This window comes from Pezoporus occidentalis, unplaced genomic scaffold (genome assembly GCF_034315485.1).
Source record: "Pezoporus occidentalis ecotype Australia unplaced genomic scaffold, CSIRO_AGI_Poc_V1 ctg317, whole genome shotgun sequence".
NCBI classification, from domain to species: Eukaryota; Metazoa; Chordata; class Aves; order Psittaciformes; family Psittacidae; genus Pezoporus; species Pezoporus occidentalis.
The window spans coordinates 98,987-123,204 of NW_026915126.1; the positions used below are offsets into that span (position 1 = coordinate 98,987).

Here is a 24,218-nt window from a genome sequence, read left to right on the forward strand (position 1 = left end):
CTCTTCCTCCTCCCCTGAATCCTCTGCAAGTCCCCATCCTCCCGCCAGCTCCAGCCACCAGAACTCACCTCCAGGGCAGCTTTGGGATTCTCTGAGCTGGTCTGACCAGGCAGTTCCTAAGGACACAGAGAAAAGAGCATGTTCTAAACAGAAAGTTTCCTACCACCACTCCTGCCCTCCAGCCAAGTGTCACCAATGCCACATGAACAGGAGCAGTCTGGACATGATGGACTGCTTCACAAAACAGCCCCAGAATTAACACAAGAGATGGCCAATTTTGAGTTACAACAATTTACATTAAATAAAAGGCTAAACAGAGTGGTTTTAAATGGGTTTAAACAGAATGGTTTTAAACTAATGGAGGAAAGATAGAGATGAGCTCTTAGGCAGAAGTTTTCCCCTGTGAGGATGCTGAGGCGCTGGCACAGGGTGCCCAGAGAAGCTGTGGCTGCTCCATCCCTGGCAGTGTTCAAGGCCAGGTTGGATGGGGCTTGGAGCCACCTGCTCTAGTGGAAGGTGTCCCTGCCTGTGGCAGGGGTTGGAACTGGATGATTTTAAGGTCCCTTCAACACAAACCAGTCTGGGATTCTGTGAAACAAGCGGCAACAACTTTTAAAAGAGCAAAAAATGAAAAACCTGGAGGAACAGGAGAAGAACGGGAGCAGAGAGCTCAGCTTGAGATGGAGGACGCTTAGACTTTAAATCAAAGATGCAACTATCAAAAATTTACTTCTAAGAAGTGAAAACATCTTCAGGTAAGAAAAAAATCAGTATTTACCAGAAGAAATGGTACCTCCCACTCCACTGAATGGGGACAAGAACCCTCAGAGATGCCCAGGAAAAGGAGGAGAGACACAGATTGGGGTAAAAGAAATTCTGATAAAACATAGAAAGAACCCTCATCACAGCAGAGATGGTCACACACTGGAAGAGGCTGTCCACAGCGGCCTCAGAATCTCCATTCTTGGAAATTCAAGGCTCCAGCGGACTGGGCCTTTTGCCCTGTTTTGCACAGGGGACCAAAGCAGATGACCTCCAGATGCCTTGTCTATTCTGAATGATTCCATGATTCAAATACATAAAGGGAAGAAGGAACAGCTCCAGTTAAATTAAAATCTAAGGAAAAATTCCTAAGAATAGGTTTAGCCTGGCCCTGGACTCTGGAAGTTCAGAGAGTTTCATTTTCTCACAACAGCCCAATTACTCTACAGCATCCCAGTGTCCAGGGAGAATAACAGCAACAGAAAGTTCAGTGAGCTTTCAGGACTTGATACGTTTATGGACAGGACTCTGCAGGGTGACCATCCACAAGAGGAACAAGACAAGAGGAACAGGCCCTTGTTCTCATGGGTGACTTCAACCACCCTGACATCTGTTGGAAGGACGGTACGGCCCGGCACAAGCAATCCAGGAGGTTCCTTGATTGTGTAGAAGACAACTTCCTTCTGCAAGTAATAGAGGAGCCGACAAGGAGAGGAACCATGCTTGACCTTGTGCTCACCAACAGGGAAGGGCTCGTTGGAAATGTGACGCTCCAGGGCAGCCTTGGATGCACCCATCATGAGATGCTCGAATTTGAGATCCTCAGGACAGTGAGAAGAGCGTGCAGCAAGCTCACTGCCCTGGGCTTCAAAAGAGCAGACTTTGGCCTCTTCAGGAACCTGCTTCGGAAGGTTCCATGGGATACAGCCCTAGAGGGCAGAGGGGCCCAAGACTCTTGGTTGATATTCAAGGATCACCTGCTGCAAGCTCAGGAGTGTTGCATCCCAACCAGAAGGAAGTGCAGCAGGAGGGCCAGGAGACCTCCTTGGATGGATAAGGAGCTCCTGAGGAAAATTCAATTGAAAAAAGAGGCTTATAATAGGTGGAAGCAAGGACAGGCGGCATGGGAAGAGTACAGGGATGTTGTCCGCAAAGCTAGGGACCAGGTTAGGAAAGCTAAGGCTCAGTTAGAATTAAACTTAGCTAGAGGTATTAAAGATAACAGGAAGGGATTCTACAGGTACATAGCAAATAAAAGACTAGGGAGAATGTAGGCCCCCTCAGGAAGCTCTCAGGAGAACTGGCTACACAGGATTTGGAGAAGGCTGAGGTTCTGAATGACTTCTTTGCTTCAGTCTTCACTGCCAAAGGCTCTGACTGCACCACTCAAGTCTTGGAAGGCAGATGCAGGGACTGTGAGAATGAAGACCTTGCGCCCACTGTAGGAGAGGAACTGGTTCGAGACCATCTTAAAAATCTGAACGTGCACAAGTCCATGGGTCCTGATGAGATCCACCCGCGGGTCCTGAAGGAGCTGCCAAATGAAGTTGCGAAGCTGCTGGCCATCGTATTTGAAAAATCGTGGCAGTCAGGTGAAGTTCCCATGACTGGAAAAAGGGAAATATAACCCCCATTTTCAAGAAGGGGAAAATGGATGACCCGGGGAATTACAAACCAGTCAGTCTCACCTCTGTGCCTGGCAAAATCTTGGAGCAGATTCTCCTGGCAGGCGTGCTAAGGCACATGAAAATCAAGAAGGTGCTTGGTGACACCCAGCAGGGCTTTACTAAAGGGAAATCCTGCCTGACCAATTTGGTGGCCTTCTATGATGGGGCTACAGAACTGATGGACAGGGGTAGAGCAGTTGATGTCATCTACCTGGACTTGTGTAAAGCGTTCGACACTGTCCCACACGACATCCTTGTCTCTGAATTGGAGAGACATCAATTTGATGGATGGACAGCTCGGTGGATAAAGAACTGGCTGGATGGCAGCACACAAGGAGTTGTGGTCAATGGCTCAATGTCCGGCTGGAGACCAGTAACGAGTGGTGTCCCTCAGGGATCGGTGTTGGGACCGGTCTTGTTCAACATCTTTGTCGCTGACATGGACAGTGGGATTGAGCGCGCCCTCAGCAAGTTTGCCGATGACACCGAGCTGTGTGGTTCGGTTGATACCCTGGAGGGAAGGAATGCCATCCAGAGGGACCCTGACACGCTTGTGAGGTGGGCTGATGCCAACCTCATGAGGTTTAACCATGACAAGTGCAAGGTCCTACACCTGGGTAGGAGCAATCCCAGGCACAGCTACAGGCTGGGCAGAGAAGAGATCAGAGCAGCCCTGCAGAGAAGGACTTGGGGGTGTTGGTTGATGAGAAAATGAACATGAGCCAGCTTCAGTGTGTGCTTGCAGCCCAGAAAGCAACCGTATCCTGGGCTGCATCAAAAGGAGCGTGACCAGCAGGTCCAAGGAGGTGATCCTGCCCCTCTGCTCTGCTCTCGTGAGACCTCACTTGGGAGTATTGTGTGCGGTTCTGGTGTCCTCAACATAAAAAGGACATGGAGCTGTTGGAACAAGTCAAGAGGAGGCCACGAGGATGATCAGGGGACTGGAGCACCTCCCGTATGAAGACAGGCTGAGGAAGTTGGAGCTGTTCAGCCTGGAGAAGAGAAGGCTGCGTGGAGACCTCATAGCAGCTTCCAGTATCTGAAGGGGGCCTATAGGGATGCTGGAAAGGGACTCTTCATTAGAGACTGTAGTGACAGGACAAGGGGTAACGGGTTAAAACTTAAACAGGGGAAGTTTAGGTTGGATACAAGAAGAAAGTTCTTTCCTGTTAGGGTGGTGAGGCACTGGAATGGGTTGCCCAGGGAGGTTGTGAACGCTCCATCTCTGGCAGTGTTCAAGACCAGGCTGGACGAGGCCTTGGGTGATATGATTTAATGTAAGGTGTCCCTGCCCACAGCAGGGGGGTTGGAACTAGATGATCTTAAGGTCCTTTCCGACACTAACGATTCTACAATTCTACGATTCTATGATTCTATGATGAGGCCCTCCACATGTCCCTCCTTCATGAGAGGAACCGGATCATTACCTCCTTCCTGTTCTCACACCTCCCTTGCTTACCTGCAGTGCTCATGCACGTTTTTGTACCGCTGCTGGTGTACAAACACCATACAAACAGTTCGTACCGCTGCTGGTGTACAAACACCGTACAAACAGTTCGTACCGCTGCTGGTGTACAAACAGTTTGTACTACTGCTGGTGTAAAAACACCGTACAAACAGTTTGTACCGCTGCTGGTGTACAAACACTGTACAAACAGTTTGTACCGCTGCTGGTGTACAAACACCGTACAAACAGTTCGTACCACTGCTGGTGTACAAACACCGTACAAACAGTTCATACCACTGCTGGTGTACAAACAAACACCGTACAAACAGTTCGTACCACTGCTGGTGTACAAACAGTTTGTACCACTGCTGGTGTACAAACACCGTACAAACAGCTTGTACTACTGCTGGTGTACAAACACCGTACAAACAGTTTGCACCACTGCTGGTGTACAAACACCGTACAAACAGTTCATACCGCTGCTGGTGTACAAACAGTTTGTACCACTGCTGGTGTACAAACACCGTACAAACAGTTCATACCGCTGCTGGTGTACAAACAGGTCATACCACTGCTGGTGTACAAACACCGTACAAACAGTTTGTACCACTGCTGGTGTACAAACACCGTACAAACAGTTCGTACCGCTGCTGGTGTACAAACAGGTCGCACCACTGCTGGTGTACAAACACCGTACAAACAGTTTGTACCACTGCTGGTGTACAAACACCGTACAAACAGTTCGTACCGCTGCTGGTGTACAAACACTGTACAAACAGTTCGTACCGCTGCTGGTGTACAAACAGTTCGTACCACTGCTGGTGTACAAACACCGTACGAACAGTTCGTACCGCTGCTGGTGTACAAACAGTTCGTACCACTGCTGGTGTACAAACACCGTACAAACAGTTCGTACCGCTGCTGGTGTACAAACAGTTCGTACCACTGCTGGTGTACAAACACCGTACGAACAGTTCGTACCACTGCTGGTGTACAAACACCGTACAAACAGTTCGTACCGCTGCTGGTGTACAAACACCGTACAAACAGTTTGTACCACTGCTGGTGTACAAACACCGTACAAACAGTTCGTACCGCTGCTGGTGTACAAACAGGTCATACCACTGCTGGTGTACAAACACCGTACAAACAGTTCGTACCGCTGCTGGTGTACAAACAGTTCGTACCACTGCTGGTGTACAAACACCGTACAAACAGTTCGTACCGCTGCTGGTGTACAAACAGTTCGTACCACTGCTGGTGTACAAACACCGTACAAACAGTTTGTACCACTGCTGGTGTACAAACACCGTACGAACAGTTCGTACCACTGCTGGTGTACAAACACCGTACAAACAGTTCGTACCACTGCTGGTGTACAAACACCGTACAAACAGTTCGTACCACTGCTGGTGTACAAACACCGTACAAACAGTTCGTACCGCTGCTGGTGTACAAACACCGTACAAACAGTTTGTACCACTGCTGGTGTACAAACACCGTACAAACAGTTTGTACCACTGCTGGTGTACAAACACTGTACAAACAGTTCATACCGCTGCTGGTGTACAAACAGCCCCAGCCAGCACTAATTACCTGTGCCTCGAGCAGAGGGTGTGACAAGGGCACTGCTGCAAAGGTCTTGTATGCTTGCTTGACATTGAAGGGGATCTCGTCTGGAGAGGGTGGTGAAGGTGGCTTCTGCTACAAGGACAAAGACATAAGGTGAGGATAACCACATGTATTATAAAGAAAGAAACAGGGGAAACACAGCACAACTCTTGGCCTGCAAAGCCTGAAGAGTGGAGTATGTAAGAGACAGCTCCTGCAGAAACACGAGCAGCATATTGCATACATGCTATGTGCAGCAGCACATGAATCACAGCCCTCATTTACTTCTTGGGTGGTGGAGGAATGATACTTCTGGTGGTACAGATCCTCACTGACCTGACCAGAATGTTGTGACTGATCTCTTTGTCAAGGGACCACACTGTTATCACAGTCCTTGAGGATTTCCACCCAATTTAACTAGCATGTACCTGGTGGAATCAGTGGTAGCTCACTCAGGGATCTCTAATCTGGAGAAGATCTACTTTTGATCTCAAATTTTACCTTCACAGAATTCCACTTACTCAGAAACATCTAATATCATCCAAGAGGACCCTCCTGTTGCTTGTCTTTACTGGGCTTTTCCTCTCTTATCTTCCCTGTGATCTCTCCTATCACATTCAGGGAGGAAGAGTTGGATGACCTGCTCAAAGCACCACGGAGATGAATGGGAGTAGGGAGTAAATGACACTACCACCTTCCTTTCTACCAGAAAGGAAACCCCCTTTAGTTGCTTCATTTCTTCAATCCCTTTGGCTGCACTAACTCAGTTTCAGGTGTTTGTGATTTTAATGTGTCCTGGACTCAGGCAAAATTACGTTGTTTGATGATGTTCCATTCTGCATAGGCTAAAGAACAGCACATCAAGATCAGAAGAGATTGTAAATATGTGAATCCTGGCCCATTACATGGGTGTATATAGCTGTTTGTCTGCAAATCAGGTCTTTGATTTGGTCTCATGTCATACAAGCTTATATGAGAAGAGAAGGGCTGTACTGCAGGTATACAGTCTTCTGTCATGACAAAGACCAAAATACCTGAAACTCTTACCCATCAACATACAGCCCAGGGAACATGAATCTTTCAAAACCAATCATTTTGCAACTCATAAAACTTACTATCAGCAAGCTGGTCTCAGCTCCTGCTCTGAGATGCAAGACATGATAGACAAAGGTCCTGAAAGATTTATGCCTCAGCAGAAGGCAGCACCTCATAAATAATGATCTAAATCTGTATCTGCTCTGAGGATTTCAGCCACGATACAGTTTCAAGTTCTTTGCTACAGTTTGCTAACTCCTTGAACAGGTAAGTGAAGACACAGACCGGTGACATCCTTTTCAGAAAAATCACAGCATCACAGAACCATGGAATGGTTTGGGTTGGAAATGAACTTAAAGGTCACCCAGTTCCAACCCCTGCCAGGGGCAGGGCCACCTTCCACTAGAGACCAGGTTGCTGAGAGCCCCATCTTTCAACACTGCCAGGGATGGGGCAGCCACGACATTCTACTTGTGACAAGTTCTTACCGAGGGCATCCAGAGTGATGGATAAACAAGACCAGCCTTAGCTAAGGCATGTCATCTTTAAATGACCAAGTCACCTACCCGCCAAGAGAAGTGGCACTTTAGCAACCGGGGGCAGAGAGACACCGCTCAGCAAGGAGGAACTCAGGCCACTTACAGAGTTCTGGATACTGAAGCACAGCTCAGGTTGCTGGAAGGGATTGGGGCTGTCCCCGTCCTCCGAATTATGCAAGGCAGCATTTTGTCGCACTCGGGAAAGAGGCTGAATGACGCCTGGCTTGGTCTGCTCGTGTCAGTGCCCCACAGCGCGGCAGAGCCAGAGGAGGTGGGCAGGAGAGAGAGGGAGAGGATGGGGGAGAGAAAAATGAGCAGTTAGGGCAGCAAGATGTCTCTGCCATGCAAGTGAATAAGACAAACCCATGCACCTCAGCTCAAGAGAGCTACTGAAGCAAACACCAACCAATGACTCTGGTGTAAGTACTCCGGACAGGCAAAGAGGTTCGGACAAGTCAGGGTCAGAACAGGACCAGTGGGTCATAGAGAAGGCCAGGACACAAGGACGAATGTGCCATACAAGTAGCAGCTACAAGGGTCAGAAGGGTTTTACATAAGTATGTCAAAGGTTGCAGAATCTAAGTGTCATGAATGGAAGATGCAGTAGGGAAACATCAGCCAGGAATGGGTATTGGCAAAAACTGGGAAGGAAAATGAACTGAGGCCCATCTAGGGCTGCGGTTGGAAACGCAGACGTAACAGCAGAGACAAGAGTCTGAGCTTTGACCTAGATGTCATCACTGTTGGATGGCGTGTGGAAGTGAGGAAAACATCCAGTACTAAAGAGAATAAAAGCAGGAATTGACTAAGCCAGGAAAAAACATGAGTGAAAGCTGCAAGGGTAAACAGGAATAAAAGCTGCAAAAACAGTCGCATCAAGTTTTCAAGTTTATGGTATTTAAGATGTGGTGCATTTGTGCGAACTTGAGGTATAGCAGAGAACTGAAGAAGACAGAATAGGAGCCAACAGTGAAGACTTGCAGGGCTGGAATTGAGCACACAGGGAAGGAAGAGGCAAGCTTGATGTGCTGAACGATGCATAGGGACACTATAAGAAGGTCTCACGGTAGATGTACTTACAGATTTACTGTCATCCTGCAATGTAATGAAGTTAATGGAAGCCTGGAAACAGAAATACTGGTGTAAATTTGGAGTACAAACAGGAAACCTTTTAGTTTACCCTGCTCCATACAAGCAGAAATACAAAACTCCAACCCCCTCCCTGCCCTATAGAGGGAAAAGCCCCCAAGCTTCACACTAACCCCCACTATACCTCCTTCTTCAAGTAGGGAGCAGTCCAGAGCCCACCCACAAGAACTTCATCTGCTATGTGAGCAGGCACAACAGCTCTCTGCACATCTTCAAGCACTGACCCCACCTTCCCTTTCCCTGCTCCAGCTCTTGTTTGCATCCCCTGCCCTCTGCACTTGCTACTGAGCTTGAGCAAAGCCACCAGGAAGCGTTCGGAGATGCCATCTCAGCCGTGCCCAGCAGGGAACAGCTCCTCGGGCCCCAGCGGCCGCCCGGGTGCTGCTCCCTGCAGCGAGCACCAAGCCCGGCAGCGGGGAACGCAGCGCCGGGAAGGGCCGCGGGGAGCGGTGCCGGGTGGGAGCAGCACGGAGCAGCAGCGCACACTGCACACCAGCAGCACTTACAAAGCGGGTCTCCCTGCCTGCCAGGTGAGCAGGCCGAGGGGCTGCAGGCGTCTGGAGAGGGGCAATGCCAGGGAAGATCGTCGGGGGGGAGACCGGGAGAGAAAATGAAGAGACCGGGATTTCCGCGTGAGACCGGCGCCCTTCCCCACACAGAACCGCGTTCCCGGAGCTGGCAGCGCCCCACGCAGCTCCCTGCCGTGGAGAAAGCCCCTCCTCAGCTGGCACACACAGACCCGCCAGACACCCCCTTCCTCCCCTCGCCTGCTGCTCCCCCCCAGGAAGCTGCCAGAACTCAAGGCCAGGCAAGACCGTCATGACACCAGCTTCCCTCAGTAAGCCCGCTTCCCGCAGGACCCCACAGATCTCGGAACTATGCCTGTAAGTTCTGGCTGGAGGACAGGATGCCAAAATCAAAGAGTTTACATTAAAAATGGATGGCGGCAGAGAATGAGAGATGCAATTCCTTGGAACGTCTACTCCAGAGCAAGCGTGAAGCGCAAGTCTCCTGAATCCCTACCAAATGTACAAGCCCCAAGGTTGGCGAGTGCCCTGTGTCCTTCAGTGTCATCTGTTGGACCTGTGCCATTTTGTGTAACATTCATTGTCCAGGGAGAACTAAATCCACCAGATGCAGCTTTACCTGACACACAGGAGGCTGCTGCGTAAGGCTCTGATCCAGAAAATACTAAATCATGTAAACGTGACAGAAAGCTGATGTAGAAAGTGTGGGGCTGAGAATGCCACTGGCATGACTAAAGGGCTCAGCACTGGACACCAAGGCTTCTTCAGGAACAACTGCCAGCGGCACTAATTCACAACAGTCATAGACCAAGGAAAAAGGCTCTGGAAGTGAGACACAGGAATGGCAGCAGGGAGCAAACCTGCTGAAGGCTTCAGAGGGCTAAAACAAAGGACAAAGTCATGAAACTGGCTATTAGATCATTAAATTCTTTGCTCAAGCCATAGAGAATTCATGCTACAAAACCCCTGAAGTGATGGAACAAAGTACAGCAAGTGCTACATAACAGGAGCTTGAGACGTCCAGCCTAAAATTGGAGAGGAAATGCCTGCACCCACAAAAAAATGGTCCTGGGTGCTCTTAACTCCATAGAATGCATCAGTGAGGCCTTGCTGATTCTTCTCAAGAGCCATGGAGGACAGAGGGAACCTGGGAAGTTTCCACTGTCAGAGCAGACTTCTGTGAGAGACAAAGCTGTCGCTGCTGCCACAGGAATGGGATAATGACAAGCCACTGGGCTTTAAAGACAATTTATCACTGAGCAAGCCCATCATGGCTTAGAAGAACAGATGGCATTAGATGGTTGCTAGGGGCAAGGACACTGGCACTGAGCTTCCAATGTCAAAACACTGATAAACAGAAGCATCAGGGTACTAGGAGGGCTGCCTACAACAAACTGGAATGATGAACTTTCCACCCAAACACAAGTTAAAAAAATCACAATGGAGCTGGCACTCGGAAAGATGCAGAACTCCCATCTCCAGAGGTGTTCAAAACTGAACTGCTCATGGCCTTGAGTAACCTCATCTAATTGGACCTGCTCAGCCTGTGCTTTTAGACCAGACCATCCTCCATAGATTGTTCTATGAGCAGCTGCACGGCCACCCTCTGGGATTTGGGCCTCATTTTCATGTGAGAGCTGAAGATCTTTAATCACAGACTCAGGCTGGAAAAGACCTTTAAGATCACTGAGTTCAACCATTAACCTTGCACGGCCAAAGCTACCACTAAACCATGTCCCTAAGTTCCGCATCTACACATCTTTTAAACACTTCCAGGGGCAGTGACTGCAGCACTGCCCTGGGCAGCCTGTTCCAGTGCTTGGTAATCCTTTCGGTGAAGAAATTGTCCCTAATCCCCAGTTTAAAGCTCCCCTGGCGCAGCTTGAGGCTGTTTTCTCTTGTCCCATCCCTTGTTCCTTGGGAGCAGAGCCCAGCCGCCTCCTGCCTTCATGCTCCTGTCAGGCAGTTGTAGGGAGTGATAAGGTCCCCCTGAGCCTTCTCCAGACTAAACTCCCCCAGGTCGCCCAGCCATTCCCCATCACACTCGCACTCCAGGCCCTGCACAAACTCCATTGCCCTTCTCGGGCCCCGCTCCAGCAGCAAATTAATATCTAGATCTCTTTTTATTGTAGAATGAGGAGAATGATCCCCACTCGGTTCCTTCTAGACAGAAAAATCCAGGGGAAGTGCCAGAGCCAGTGGGACCACAGCTGGAGAGCAGCTGCATTCCCCAGGAATGCCACCGACACAGGATAACTAAGGAGGGAGGACAAAGCCCCCAGCAGAAAAAACAGGAACACATATTGACTTTGAAGGGAAAATGTAAAAAATTCTATGAATATTGACCTTCCAAAGGCTGAAGTGACCAGTGGAACCTCCTGCCCCAGGATGAGAAGTGAAAGCAGAGACTTGGGACAATTTAAAAGAAGAGAACAGAGTTGAAACGAGAACCAAGAATGGCTTGTGAGAACAGGTAATGCTTACCAAACCCACCATAAAATCCAAATTACCAGGACTACAGAAACTTCCCATTTCAGAGTGAAAGCTGGCCTTGTACCAAAGAGTGCTAGAAAATACTCCCTAAGGGGAGGTTCAAGTGTGACTGTCTGCTGCAGGATCCTTCCATTTTCTGCCCAACATCTGATGTGGGGAGCTGGCAGCACCACCAAAAGAACCAGGGGCCTCTGGGAGACTGAGCAGCACTATTTTACAGACCTGGGATGGTTCTCCTGGTTTACAGACCTGGGATGGTTCTGGTTTACAGACCTGGGATGGTTCTGGTTTACAGACCTGGGATGGTTCTCCTGGTTTACAGACCTGGGATGGTTCTCCTGGTTTACAGACCTGGGATGGCTCTCCTGGCTTGCAGACCTGGGATGGTTCTGGTATACAGACCTGGGATGGTTCTCCTGGATTACAGACCTGGGATGGTTCTGGTTTACAGACCTGGGATGGTTCTGGTTTACAGACCTGGGATGGTTCTGGTTTACAGGCCTGGGATGGTTCTCCTGGTTTACAGACCTGGGATGGTTCTGGTTTACAGACCTGGGATGGTTCTGGTTTACAGGCCTGGGATGGTTCTCCTGGTTTACAGACCTGGCATGATTCTCCATATCCTGACTTCTCAATTTCTTCTGCTATTGCCAAAATTAAATAGTCTCTGGAAAAGGCATTGCTGAGGCCACTTCTCAAAAGATACAACTCCTGTTCTGCAGTCACTCTAGGCACTGCCCTGCTCATTACCCCTCAGAGCAATAATTTTCCACTGAGTTTGTGACTAGTTAATTATACTGCTGAGTCTCTGAGACATTCTGAGAGAGCAGAGCTCTTCCCCCAGTTCTCTAGTTCCTCCTGTGATCGACACTCCTTCACCTCAAGGATGGAAATGATTCTGAGCTCCCTGTGCCCCGGTACCACCCTGCCCTGGAAGCATGCTCCCTGCCTCTTCCCACATTGCCTCCCCTGGGACACTCTCACCTGCTGGTTACAAGGAGAATAGGGGGGTTCACGCCTGGCATTTCCCGTCCCCGACTCGCCCACAGGAGCCTGAAAGAGAGAAGACAAAGATGGATAGTTACTATACTTCCATGCCTCTCCCTTAGCCCTGAGACCGGGAGACAAGGGAGACCATGGACATCCAGCCGAGGCCAGCTATGGACCACCTCACCATGACAGACCACTCAGCAGGGGCCAATAGCAGCTGGCACACTGCAGAAACTTGTGAAAAGTGCTGGAAACAGCAAAGGAATTAAACATTGGAATGGAGATCATCAAGACCAACTGAATCAGGCTAAAGCCTTCTGCCTTGTAAGACATCGCTCCCCCAACTGGGCCCTCAACAGACTGGGCTTAGTGCAGGCAATCCACCCATTGCAGAGACATGGAGCATGAAACCCACTCCCGACTGAGAGGAGACAAGATTCATCTCCAGCCACGTCCACTGCTGTAGGCCTCCTGGCAAGCCCTTTCCAAGTAGTCCAGAGCATGGGAAGGACAGGGCTTTCACCCCATGGTCACCAGTGCCCAGGCTGAACCAGCCTACAGTGAACCCTAACAACTAGAACAAGAAAGCAGAGTCCCAGTCATTCCCTACAGTCTATCCACAGGATTCAGGAGCATGATTTAAACAGTATTTTAGATGCCTAAAGTTGGGAACAGGTCATTTGGGTTGTAGAGAACTCTGAGCAAATCTAGGGTTCCACAGTCATTAATACCATACCCATGCAGGAGTGAGTAATGCCAATTTGATTTGAGTCAGCCTTAGCTAATGGTATTTCTACTGACCAAGCCAGGAGACATGATCTGAAGCTTATACTGGAGCAGAGAAAACATCTGATCCTCCTTAGCACTGTAATGACAAGGAACACAGCAGGATCAACTGATATGCTCCCATGCCTCCACTGCAAAGAGTGTTCTTGCTCACCCTGCTTCTGGCTACTGCTGTCCAAGTCCCACCATGTGCCAGCACATCAGCTTGCCAACCCCCAAGGCAGGAGCTGCTCTATGATACTGCTTTCAGGGACTCGAGCTCCCTAATCCACCTGACATGACTGCTCTAGTGCTGGTGCCAGCACACCGAACATGCAGGCAGTGGGAAATGATCCCTTTTGACAGCTACATGGAATCAGATTAGCTCCAGCCACCTGTGACACCCACCTCCGGTCTGATGACGGCTGATCTGACATAAAGCCTACCTTCAAAAAGTGCTTTGTGGGCACTGCTTTCCTTCATAGAATGGTTTGTGTTGGAAGGGATCTTAAAGCTCATCCAGTTCTAACCCCCTGCCATGGGCAGGGACACCTTCCACTTCCAAGCCTCTGTGTCCAACCTGGCCTTGAGCACTGCCAGGGATGGGGCAGCCACAGCTTCTCTGGGCACCCTGTGCCAGCACTTCAGCACCCTCACAGGGAAGAGCTTCTGCCTCAGAGCTCATCTCAGTCTCCCCTCTGGCAGGTTAAAGCCATTCCTCCTTGTCCTATCACTACAGTCCCTGATGAAGAGTCTCCTGGGATCCTTTAGCCCCCTTCAGATACTGGAAGGCTGCTATGAGGTCTTCATGCAGCTTCTCTTCTCCAGGCTGAACAAACCCAGCTCTCAGCCTGTCTCCAGAGCAGAGGTGCTCTGGCCCCCTAATCATCCTCGAGTCCTCCTATGGACTTGTTCCAACCTCTCCATGTCCTTATGCTGGGGACACCAGAACTGGACTCATGACTGGCATTGCTGAAGTTGCCCGATGTGGCTGCCTCTCCTCAGAGGGGGCTCAGCAGTGCACACGGCAGGAACCAGTTCATTAGTGGCTGGAAGACATCTCAGTGACCATCAGTGCCCGACAGCCCCTGCAGGCCACGCTCACAAGTACTTGTGTTAGGCGGGACTGGAGCATGCAGAGGGGTTTAGTTGAGCGCTGGTGGCCCTGCCTGCGTGATTGCATGCCACACACCATGCTGGAGCTTGCCTTGGAGTACAGGCTGGTCTGCAGCACTCCCCCCCTGCCATAGCCCAGCGGCGGGCCGCCCAGCCCGGCCTTGCCCCTGCGGTTCGCCACCACGAAGGGGTTCTGGCTGAAGAGGATGGGCTGGGAGTCGATCAGGCATTCCTGCTCCGGCATCTGCTCCTGGGACACGGGGCCACCTGCGGGGTCCTGCTTGTCTAGCAGGGGCTTTTCTGCCCCGCTCGTGCATGCGCTGGGCGATGCTGAGTCCCGAGGAAGGGCAGCCACGCTTCCGATGGCCGGATCTGGGCACGAATCGCGGCTGTCCTGTGCCACTGGCATGGACAGCACAGTGCAGTCACCCTCCATTCTGGAGCTGGCCTGATTATACTGAGCACGCTGAGAGGAAAACAAAAGGATCAGAAAGAAATAAGGAGAACAGAGTAAAGGAGAGGAGGAAGAAAATATAGAGCTGATGCTGAAGGACAGGGCAGAGAAGAACTCCAGTACTAATGCCCACACGACCATCCCTTTCCTCACTTCTACTCTACCACCACTCTTGTGATCCCCAATGCTCCTTCCAAGAATCACAGTCAGCATGCAACACACACACCAAGTAGTGACAGGCACAAGCACACTCCCTGCACTTTTCCAGCTCTCATCCACACTCCAGCAGCTCATACCGCTGCTCTCCAGCAACTGACTGCCAAAACCTCTGCAAGCACAACCTCGCCATCTCACTGCAGCACATCCTCAGTTCAACTCTATCATCACACGGCCAAACCTCAGTTGTCTCACCCCTCATACTTTCAAGCAGTTCCACACAGAGGAACACCCCTTGCCTCCCTCCAGTGCACCTCCATACCGTCACACAGTTATCACCAGAGCATCATGCCACCCATTTGCATCACACCTGCATGGGCAAACAAGCTTTTATGGCTCCACTTCACCAAAATACACCTCAACAACTAACAGAGAGCTAAATAACCAACAGAGCACAGATCCCTTTGAGCATTCTTCCTGAATGCAGGACTAAAACAGAGCTCCAGTTCTGCCTAGGCCCAGCTGTACCCATCCAAGATGAAGCACTGACCTTTCTTCTTTGAATACCATAAAAGAGAGTTTGTTACCCCAGCCAAAGCCTTCTTCAGGGAAGCAGAGATAATCAGAAAGCAATGATCAAATCTTCTACCCAAGCGCCTGCCAGGGAGCAGAAAGAGCTCTTCTGCTCAAAGCACATTCTCCAGCTCCTCTGTCATGGCAGCTCACAAAAATAGCTCTCAAGGGCTGGGTGGTGACTACAATGGCAGCTGAGAGGCTCAGGAATGTCTGGGGCCCTCCCCAAGCCCCCAACCCAACCTAAGGCAGTCGTTGGCAGGGCCCTGGCTCATATCCTGTTTCCTCAGACCATGAAGCCTGTGTGACCCTTAGATATTTTGCTCTTGTAGCTATGTGACTTTCCAATGTAAAAACACCTACCAAAAAAACCCAAATAAAATCCTCCCAATTCCAATTTTCTTTTCCCAGAGAAAACTACACCAGCCACAAACTACACCAGCGAGGGGTCCAGTGCAAATTAAGTTACACCGGGCAAAAAGCACTTTCAGGAACATTATTTGCTCACTGGGGATGCTGCAGTGGCAGCAGTCCCAGGCACCCACCATCACACACTGGGTCTGCCAGGGCTCCGGGCAGGCCCCTCAACACCACTACCGCTGTCCCTTGCAGGCAGAAGAGCACAAACACTGCACAGCCAGGCTCTAGGAGAACACCACCGGCCCACAGCTGACTGCTTTGCACAGAGCGAAAAAGCAAACAATGTCTTTAGGGCACCGTGGAGATGGACCCCTCATCCAGCCTGCATGAAATCTGACGGGGAGCCTCAACCCCTGTTTTCTTCATGGGACTGATGGGAACCGAGCTCCAACTACCCCTCGCTTTCACCTCCAGCGCTGCTGCAGCGTGTGCCAGTGCAGGAGGCTTTGCTCCCCCTGCTTCACAGGAGCTATTTTTATCAGACAAGCAGCAGTTTCCATTTGGGGTAAGCAAAGATTTGGGCAATGCCATGTGCTTTTCCCAGCCTTGCCTCTGTCATTCAGGCAGGACCATCACATTTTACCTTGCGTCTGCCAAGGCAAAGGCAGAAGAAATGCATTTGCACTTCTGATTCATCACTGCCCCAGCCACCGAAACAAATCTAATTTGAAATCTCTTTGACAAGTGCAGAGAAAGAATCAATGGCAAGAAGCTGAAGAGAAACAGATTCAGGCCAGAAAGTGCAGATTGTTAATGAACTGACCATGGGGACACACTGCTGAGAGATGTAAGTCTTCTCCATTTCCTACAGTGATGATTCTAAATGTTTTGCTGTGCCTAGCAGCAGTCATTCATGGTTGCAGCTTTCAAGCCTGTACTATGGAGAAGACAGAGGCTACAATAGCTCTTTTATTAGCTGATGGCAGTACCCAGTCATCTGAAATTCTGCAGACATCAAGTGACTGAGAAGCTGGCACAGCCTGAGGGCATTGCCCAGATCAGCATTTCCATGCAGCTTTCAACTGGAGTTTTGTATTGGGGTTTTAGAGGTTTACAAACAAAGCAGGCTTGCAGCTCAGCCAGCCCTTGTTCTTCTGGCTCACAAAAGGCTCAATACACAGCAATAAAGATTAACCCAAGACAGACACCATCTGCCCCTTCTGCAAGGGCCATGCTCGGGAAACCTCAGGACAAATTCCACCCACAATCCATGACAATCCATTTGCAGCTCCTGCTCAGCAGTGTGAGAACAGCAGGGCCTGAGACTCCTTTTCAGGGAGCTGGGCAGCACCAAAGGATATGCAGACAGAAAAAGCACGATGGGAACCAGGCAATAGCATCAGTCACATAACTGAGTCACCCTGTCTGACACCTGCTAAATGAACCGTGTGCTTTTCTGCTGGCCGGACACGACACTGATCCGTGCCCTAGTCTTCCTCACAGGCAGTCACTGCAACGGGCAGGGGCAGCTCCTGAAGGAATGCCAGAACCTCCCTGTCCTTGCAGCCCACATCTCCCTGCACTCAGGATCAGAGCAAAGACAGGGCTGAGCAAATGACAGCTGGAACAAGATCAGCGTGGGCACCAATCGGCTCTTCCCCTGAAATGGGACATTTATAGATGCCGCCCATACAGCCCGGCATTCCAGCGTGTTTGGTCCCACATTCCAGCACCCAGCATTCCTGGTTGACATGGACTGCTCTGCACACAAATGCTGCTCTGCACTGCTCTGGATGACACCAGGGCTGAGCAGCAGAGGCAGCTGCCTGCATGGGGTTGGCTTTTGCCTTGTTTCCAGCTGCTGACTTACACCAAGAGATGCTAAAAATACATTAAACCTTTTCCTTTGCTGTGTGAACAGCCAGGAATGCACAGTCTGATGGTGACAGCAAAGGGTGGTCTTGCTGCAAAAAGAGGAAAGGAATGGAGGTGAAGACCGAACGTATGTGAAGAAGCAGACAGAAACCTATTGCAATAGGTATGATGAAGATAAAACATGACCAAAGGAAGCAAGGATGGAGGGGTGGGATTTTAAACAACACAGCGGAGAGAGATGACTTTGTAACCTGTGAAGTCTGTGAAATACAGATTTTCTCTCGGCTGAGCTGCCACCACAAACCAGGGGCTAAAATGCAGGGTCCAGAGGAGGCGTAGTCAAGGCTGTGTCAGGGCTAAGCCATAACATGCAGTCACTGCCACTTCACCTTCCGCAGTCCCAGGTGGGTCTTCATGTTCTTTTAATACCTCTGGTATCAGCACCCAGCATCCCTCCTCCTTTCTGAGTATCACCTCACAATGACTTTACAGCTAAGCCATGCACACAACACTGTCATCTTCTGAGTCAGGAAGAATGTCCCCCTCCCTCCTCTGCAACTTGCAGTAGCTGCCTCCTTCCATGATATGCCCGCTGCCCTCTCCCATCCATTTGTCCTCTGCTGCTGGGCTGTTCTCTCTGCCTGGTCCGAGACACTTCCTTTGGCATCTCAGCAATGACACAGGCCATTTGAACACAACCTGGCTCTCTGCTCTGCTCATTTCCTTGTTCTAATGTTTTGTGGCCGCTTCCTGCCTCAGACAGCATCCAAGTTCACCACAGTTCTGCTTCCTGGTTCTCCTCTGTGGAGATGTCACCTCTCACCCAGGACACAGGGCAACAGAACAACCACAGCCCGCCCCACGGACCCACAGGCCCCACTTACAGTGCGATTGATTCTCTGTAGGCCAGTGCTGGGCAAAGCGGCCAGGGTCCGGTAGTCCAGCCTCAAAGGTTCACTGCTGATGTTCTGCAGAGGGGGGAGCACAAAAACACAACCACCAGGAAGAGATCAGGCCTGAAGTCAACTACATCAGCCAGAAAGAGCAATTAAAAGGAAACTACCCTTAGTAACAACCAAGGCCTTGTCTCCAAACTCTGCAGGAAGTTCCCACTGCCTGGAAATAAACCTGGAATTGTTAAAAACACAACCATGAGCACCCAGGAGAGGGGCCAGGCTTGAGAAATCCTGCAGAGAACAGGATGCCCTGGCCCATGGTCACCACCAGTGCACAGATCCCCCCATTCCTCCTGCCTCACATGTACATGTCCATCCCTCACGGGGAAGAGGAGAACGTGGCATACGTACCCGTCTTCTCCGAACAGCACCCAGAAAGGCTCCCAGCCTGGATGTGGAGGTACATGAGACTGCAAATCTACAGTTCCTCTACTGTATCTTTTATCAGCCTTAACTCACACTTCGTGTGTAATTTCATTGAATTTTGTTTCCCATTTGCCTTTCTACTTCAAACCATTGTTTTTCAACATTCCTTCCTGAACCCCATTACAGATTTCCTCATTTCTGGTATCTTTCCTTATACCCCAAAGTCAAGTCTGTTGGGGGGATACAGAAAACGGAAAACAGAAGTTATGTGGAACAAGCACTTTTAGAGACTTCCATGGCCTTCAAGGCCAGTTGTGTCCCTTTTCTGTGACTCTCCAACCCTCCCACCGTGCTCCTCACCTCTGCCTCCTCCTCAAGCTGCTGGGTGGCTGCCTCCCGCTCCCTACGCATCCACTCCTTCTATGAGACAGGACAGAGTCAGAGCAGCATCCAAGCAGCACAGGCAAAGAAAGATGGAAAGAGGTCATCACCATGCTGGGCAGGAACTCCAGAGAGGGGATAGAGGAGCATGAGCAGTGCTGGGACAGGGAAAGGATGAGCAGAAACCCAGCACGTATGCTGGGCCTGGGGAAACAGGAGCTGGAATTTTGCAGGAGTTATCACCAGCAAAACAGATGGGAACAGACACCCCATACAACACCAGCCAGGGTGTCACCAGCTGAAGGCTAGAGTGCAGATGTCCCCAAGATCTTCAGCATGGTCACTCCTGGGGAACTTTGAAGGGAGCTAAAGCCCCAAAGCCCCCCCCACCCCCTTCCCCCCAAGCACAAGCTACAGCATCACTGAGGGAAAGAAGAAGGTTGCTTATTGCTAGAACAGACATCCTGACAGAGCACAGACTGGAAAGGCTGGAAGGAAATGGGAAAACAGCTCTACAGAGCACAGGCCTAGATGTTACTATGGAACTAAGGAAAAAGACCTAAAAACAATCACATGCTTATTAATAGCATCACAGCCAAAAGGCTCTACGTAGAGACAGGAACTGTCTAAGCATAAGGCAGGCTAAAATGAGCTGGTCAGCTCTCAGCCACCAGCAGAGCACAGGAGCGACCAGGGACCAATCCCACAGGCCCCAGCTACGGGCTTGCTTCCAAGCTGCAAGAGGAAGGTCATAACATTCCTTGTCTTGAAGAAAGATTTCTGTGCATTTATACTTCTGTGCCTGTTTGCCCGGCCCCTGTGCTGCTGGGCGAGGGCTGTGGACAAAATCAGCATCATTCTGCTGTTCTATTGCTTATTGCAGCCCTCCTGACTGCCGTAACCCCATGTCCAGAAATCTCCAGGCTGGAGGGAAGGGAGGTGGAAGGTAGCTGAGAAATACAGAGGAGCTAACTAAAAATTCTGATAGGGCCCGTCTCTTCAAAAGCATCTCAGCTTTGCCAAAACCAGTGTCCCACATCACCTCGATCTCCAGACAGTAATGAGCAACATGAGAAGACACTAATGCTCTGGAAGATCACAAGAGCCAAAGGGATATTCAGGGTTACTTAAGCTAAAGTCTACCCCGAATCTGGTTATGCTTATTTTGGCCAAGTGTTATTTCTGGCCAAGTGTTCATGCTGACAGTGATCTTGTATGTGTGACCCTACCCTGAGGTCCTAAGCTGAAGAGAGACAAGAGCACAAGCCAGCCTAGATGGAGCTGTGGAATGTTCGAAGTTCAGCTCTAGAGTTTGTCATCTGGGGAAGCTCTGGATTAAGACTAGAAAAATAGCTATAGCTACAGAGCTAGGATAGAGAAGTGCATTGTGGAGAGTCCAAATTACTGGTATTTCTATTAGAAACTGAATTATAAAAAAACTGAACTTGAACTTGAGAGATGGATGCAGTGAGTGCAACAGCGGTGTCTGAAAACCTCTACAGACGAGTGTAGCAAAGCCAAAATTCTTCCCATTTCTCCAGTTCCCAACCTCACTACAAGGAGACACATTTGATCTCTATTGCTCTTGTTCAAGATTGAACATGAAATGCTGAAGGTATTAGAGAAAAGGCACAGAAATGGTGACACAAACAGATTTACTGAGCATCTCGTACTGAGGTGGGAACTTCCTCCACTATTACAATGGCAACCATACAGTGCTGGCTCCTTCACTGCTATAAACTTAATCATCAAATCCAGTAACAGAGACAGAATCTTGGTTTCAAGGCCATGCTAAAAGGCAGCAGCAGAAAAATATCTTTGCTCTTGGGTCTCTGACCATGGATCCCAAGATGTCAGAGGAGCCTGAAACATCTGCTGCCACCTCCTCCTTGTACCCCAATGGAAGGGGAAGCAGAAAATGTGAAATCTTTTCAAGGCACAAACGATTCTGGAGGGGGTCTTGGCCTCTGGTAATCACCAGCTACAGACATATTGCAGAGGTTGGACATACTACACTCATTACACTGAGCCCTGCTGCACTGGGAGAAAAGGCAGCGTATGGAAATACAGACCTCAGAACTCCTTAAGTACGTGTCACTGCGATCTCAGAATATTGCTTTACAATCTTTCAAAAGCAGAACAGCCCAGAAGGATGAAGCACAGTGAGTGGGTGCTGCTCCGCCTCCAGGAGAGATACTGGATATTTGTTAGAAGAGGCCCACCAGTGTTTTGAAACATTGCTGACTATGGCTGATATGGCTGAATGGTTCGTCATTGCCGAGCTGGTTTCTTTTACATTAACCCTTGCAATAAAGTGTCAAGTGCAAGTTTTCCATCAGAAGCTATTGTAGTAACACGAGCACTTTTGAAATGAGATATGACCAAGGCCATATCACCAATAGGGAAGGTTTTTCTGGTTTGGTTTTTGACAGTCTCTGGGGTATTTTTATCTCAGCGTAAATTTTGGAAGAACCTTTATCCACCTAAGACTGAACTCATTCAGCCTGCTCAGACAGACGTTTTGGGCCAGACTTGCTCTTGTTTCACCTAGTGGTGTTAGAAATGCTGGTAACGACACACAGTACCCGAAGACTCCTGGAGAGTGTTCAAACCCAAATGCTGCCAACCTAAACCTGGTAGGAAAACCCTTTGGTGTAACAGTAACACTACAAAATGAGGCTTTCTGAAACCACAACAAACCACTCTCAGTTCCTTCCTCTGGAAGGAACCAGACATTTCATATAAAAAACCCCAAATCTGATCTAAACTGGCTCTGCTCTGAGCTGAACCAAGTGACCTGTGACGGTTCCTTCCTTCCCAAATGATTCACAGAATCACAGAATAGTTTGGCTTGGAAGGGACCTTTAAAGGTCATTTAATCCACCCCCCCCCGCAATAAGAGAGACATCTTCAACTACATGCTGGAGAGGGACTCTTCATCAGGACAAGGGGTGATGGGCTCAAACTGAAAGGGGAAGTTCAGGTCAGGTATTAGGCAGAAGCTTTTCCCTGTGAGGGTGCTGAGGCGCTGGCACAGGGTGCCCAGAGAAGCTGTGGCAGCCCAATCCCTGGCAGTGCTCAAGGCTACGTTGGACACAGGGGCTTGAAGCAACCTGCTCTAGTGGAAGGGGTCCCTGCCCATGGCAGAGGGTTGGGACTGGATGATCTTAAGGTCCTTTCCAATAGAAACCAGTCTGGGATTCTATGATTCTAAGATTATTCTATAAGATCATTCCACTGGAAGATCTCCTATCTAAGTACACATCACAAACAACATCAGGACACCTTACAGATCTTAAGGACAGAAATCCCATGTTTTATTCCGGCATGTGCCCACATCAGCTTAATCTGTAGGCCAGCAAGGATAATGCAAAGCTTCCAAAGGGATTCTGCCACACACTGAATGTCTTTTGTCTCTCTACCCCAATTATCCATAAAGTCACATCCTGCACAGCCCACTGCAGTCACTGACAGAAGGCAGAGCAGGCTTATAGAGATATGAAATATATACATGTATATTTAATCCAGCCTTGTTCTTTGCTGTCTCCTCTTACAGCCTGTGCCATCATCTACTCAAAACCTTGACCATTTTTTCCAAATCAAGTAAAATCTCAAATATTAACTAAATTCAAAGATCACCCCCATCCAGAATTTCCAACATAACCACACTCTTGTGGGGCAGCAAATGTGAAACAAGCTGAGTGATTATAACTACAGGAAGAACCTAGAGGAACATCAGGATTGTCTGAATTGGAAACCTGAAGAAACACCTGCAAAACAGAGCCAGGGAAGCAGATTCCTAATTGAGAACACTGAAGAATTCCATTTCCCTTCATCTTCCAAGAGAATCTGACTGCATGAATTACAGTTTTAAGAGAGATAACTGGAAATCCCAAGTCCTCTCAGGGCTTGGCCCTGCTCATCTCCCTGTGAAAGACTGAAACGCTGGAACACAGAACTCTCATAATGAACCACAAAAATGATCATGTAAACTGAGGAGCACAAGTGTCACAACTTCACTTCAGGGCAGCTCTGAGCTCTGTGTTCTCATCTTTGCTCAAAAAAGCTCTGCCAGGTCATGAAGGGCTGTACAGAGAGAACCGACTGAATGTGGCACTTCCCAGCTAACAGACCGCTGGTCTCCAAGTTGCAGCTTAGCCAGGAGGTACCAGCAGGCAACAAAGATGAACTCTGTAAATAACAGGAGAGTTCCACCAGAGAGGTGCACAGGGAGGGATGGCAAAGCCAAGAAGCAGCTGAGTGAGCAGTGCCCTACAAGGAGGGAAGGCCCAAAGCCCCCACAGCATGAATGACTGGGTAGAGATGAGCTGTGGCATTTTCTCTGGGCCTCACAGGCTTGGCAGAACTGCTGCCAAGAACAGACTCTGCTACACAAAAAGTCTCTCACCACTTTCTCCATTTCTTCTCTCTCCCACTGAGTTGCTTCTCTCACCATTTCCATCTCCTAGGAGAGACCAAAGTTAGAGCCACTTCACTGAGTGCTCTCTCCCCCTGGAGCTGTAAGCTCATGAAGACTTCCGAGTCCCATCCTAGCGCATTCCTGACAAAAGTGCTGGGAACTGCTGATCCCATAAGAAGGAAGTCCACTACCCATCCTCCTCCCAGCTGTAGCCAGAACACCCACCTTCTGTAGGATCTCCAGTTCTTCAGGGCTTAAATCCCTATCAATAGAAGAGATACTTTCCAGGCTATTCTTGCGCCCAATACCAGCAGCAAAAGGGTTTGCAATAATTCCTGGAGACATCTAGAAAGCAAAAGGACAGTCAAATATGGTGGAAGCCCACAGCATGCCATACAACAAGCTCTACATCCTGGGCTCCCAGACAGAGAGTACCAAAACAATCAATCCTAGGGAAGTCAGAGCTTTCCACAACTTGAAACCTGTCAATTCCTCAAGGAACCTGAGCTCTAAAGAAAGATGAATTTAAGTAGAACCAGGTACAGCCAGGGAATAAGGTGACCATTGACTGGGTAT

At 49.5% G+C, this 24,218-nt stretch overlaps 1 protein-coding gene across 32 annotated transcripts in view; it reads right to left on the bottom strand.

Moving 5' to 3' along the window:
* The window catches only part of SCRIB (scribble planar cell polarity protein), a 105,527-nt gene that overhangs the window by 18,047 nt on the left and 63,262 nt on the right, over window positions 1-24,218 (bottom strand). For 6 of the 32 annotated variants that reach the window (XM_062628460.1, XM_062628434.1, XM_062628452.1 and 3 more), the window contains 10 exons: window positions 23,868-23,987; window positions 23,631-23,687; window positions 19,202-19,258; window positions 18,404-18,487; window positions 12,215-12,283; window positions 8,717-8,767; window positions 8,142-8,183; window positions 7,165-7,290; window positions 5,473-5,580; window positions 69-116 (listed from right to left, as the gene is read on the bottom strand). In XM_062628460.1, the coding sequence (XP_062484444.1) occupies window positions 69-116; window positions 5,473-5,580; window positions 7,165-7,290; window positions 8,142-8,183; window positions 8,717-8,767; window positions 12,215-12,283; window positions 18,404-18,487; window positions 19,202-19,258; window positions 23,631-23,687; window positions 23,868-23,987 (762 nt within the window). Of the gene's footprint in view, window positions 1-68; window positions 117-5,472; window positions 5,581-7,164; window positions 7,291-8,141; window positions 8,184-8,716; window positions 8,768-12,214; window positions 12,284-14,192; window positions 14,568-18,403; window positions 18,488-19,201; window positions 19,259-23,630; window positions 23,688-23,867; window positions 23,988-24,218 lie in introns of all 32 variants that reach the window. The other 26 variants (XM_062628461.1, XM_062628430.1, XM_062628433.1 and 23 more) reach the window with 26 other exon arrangements.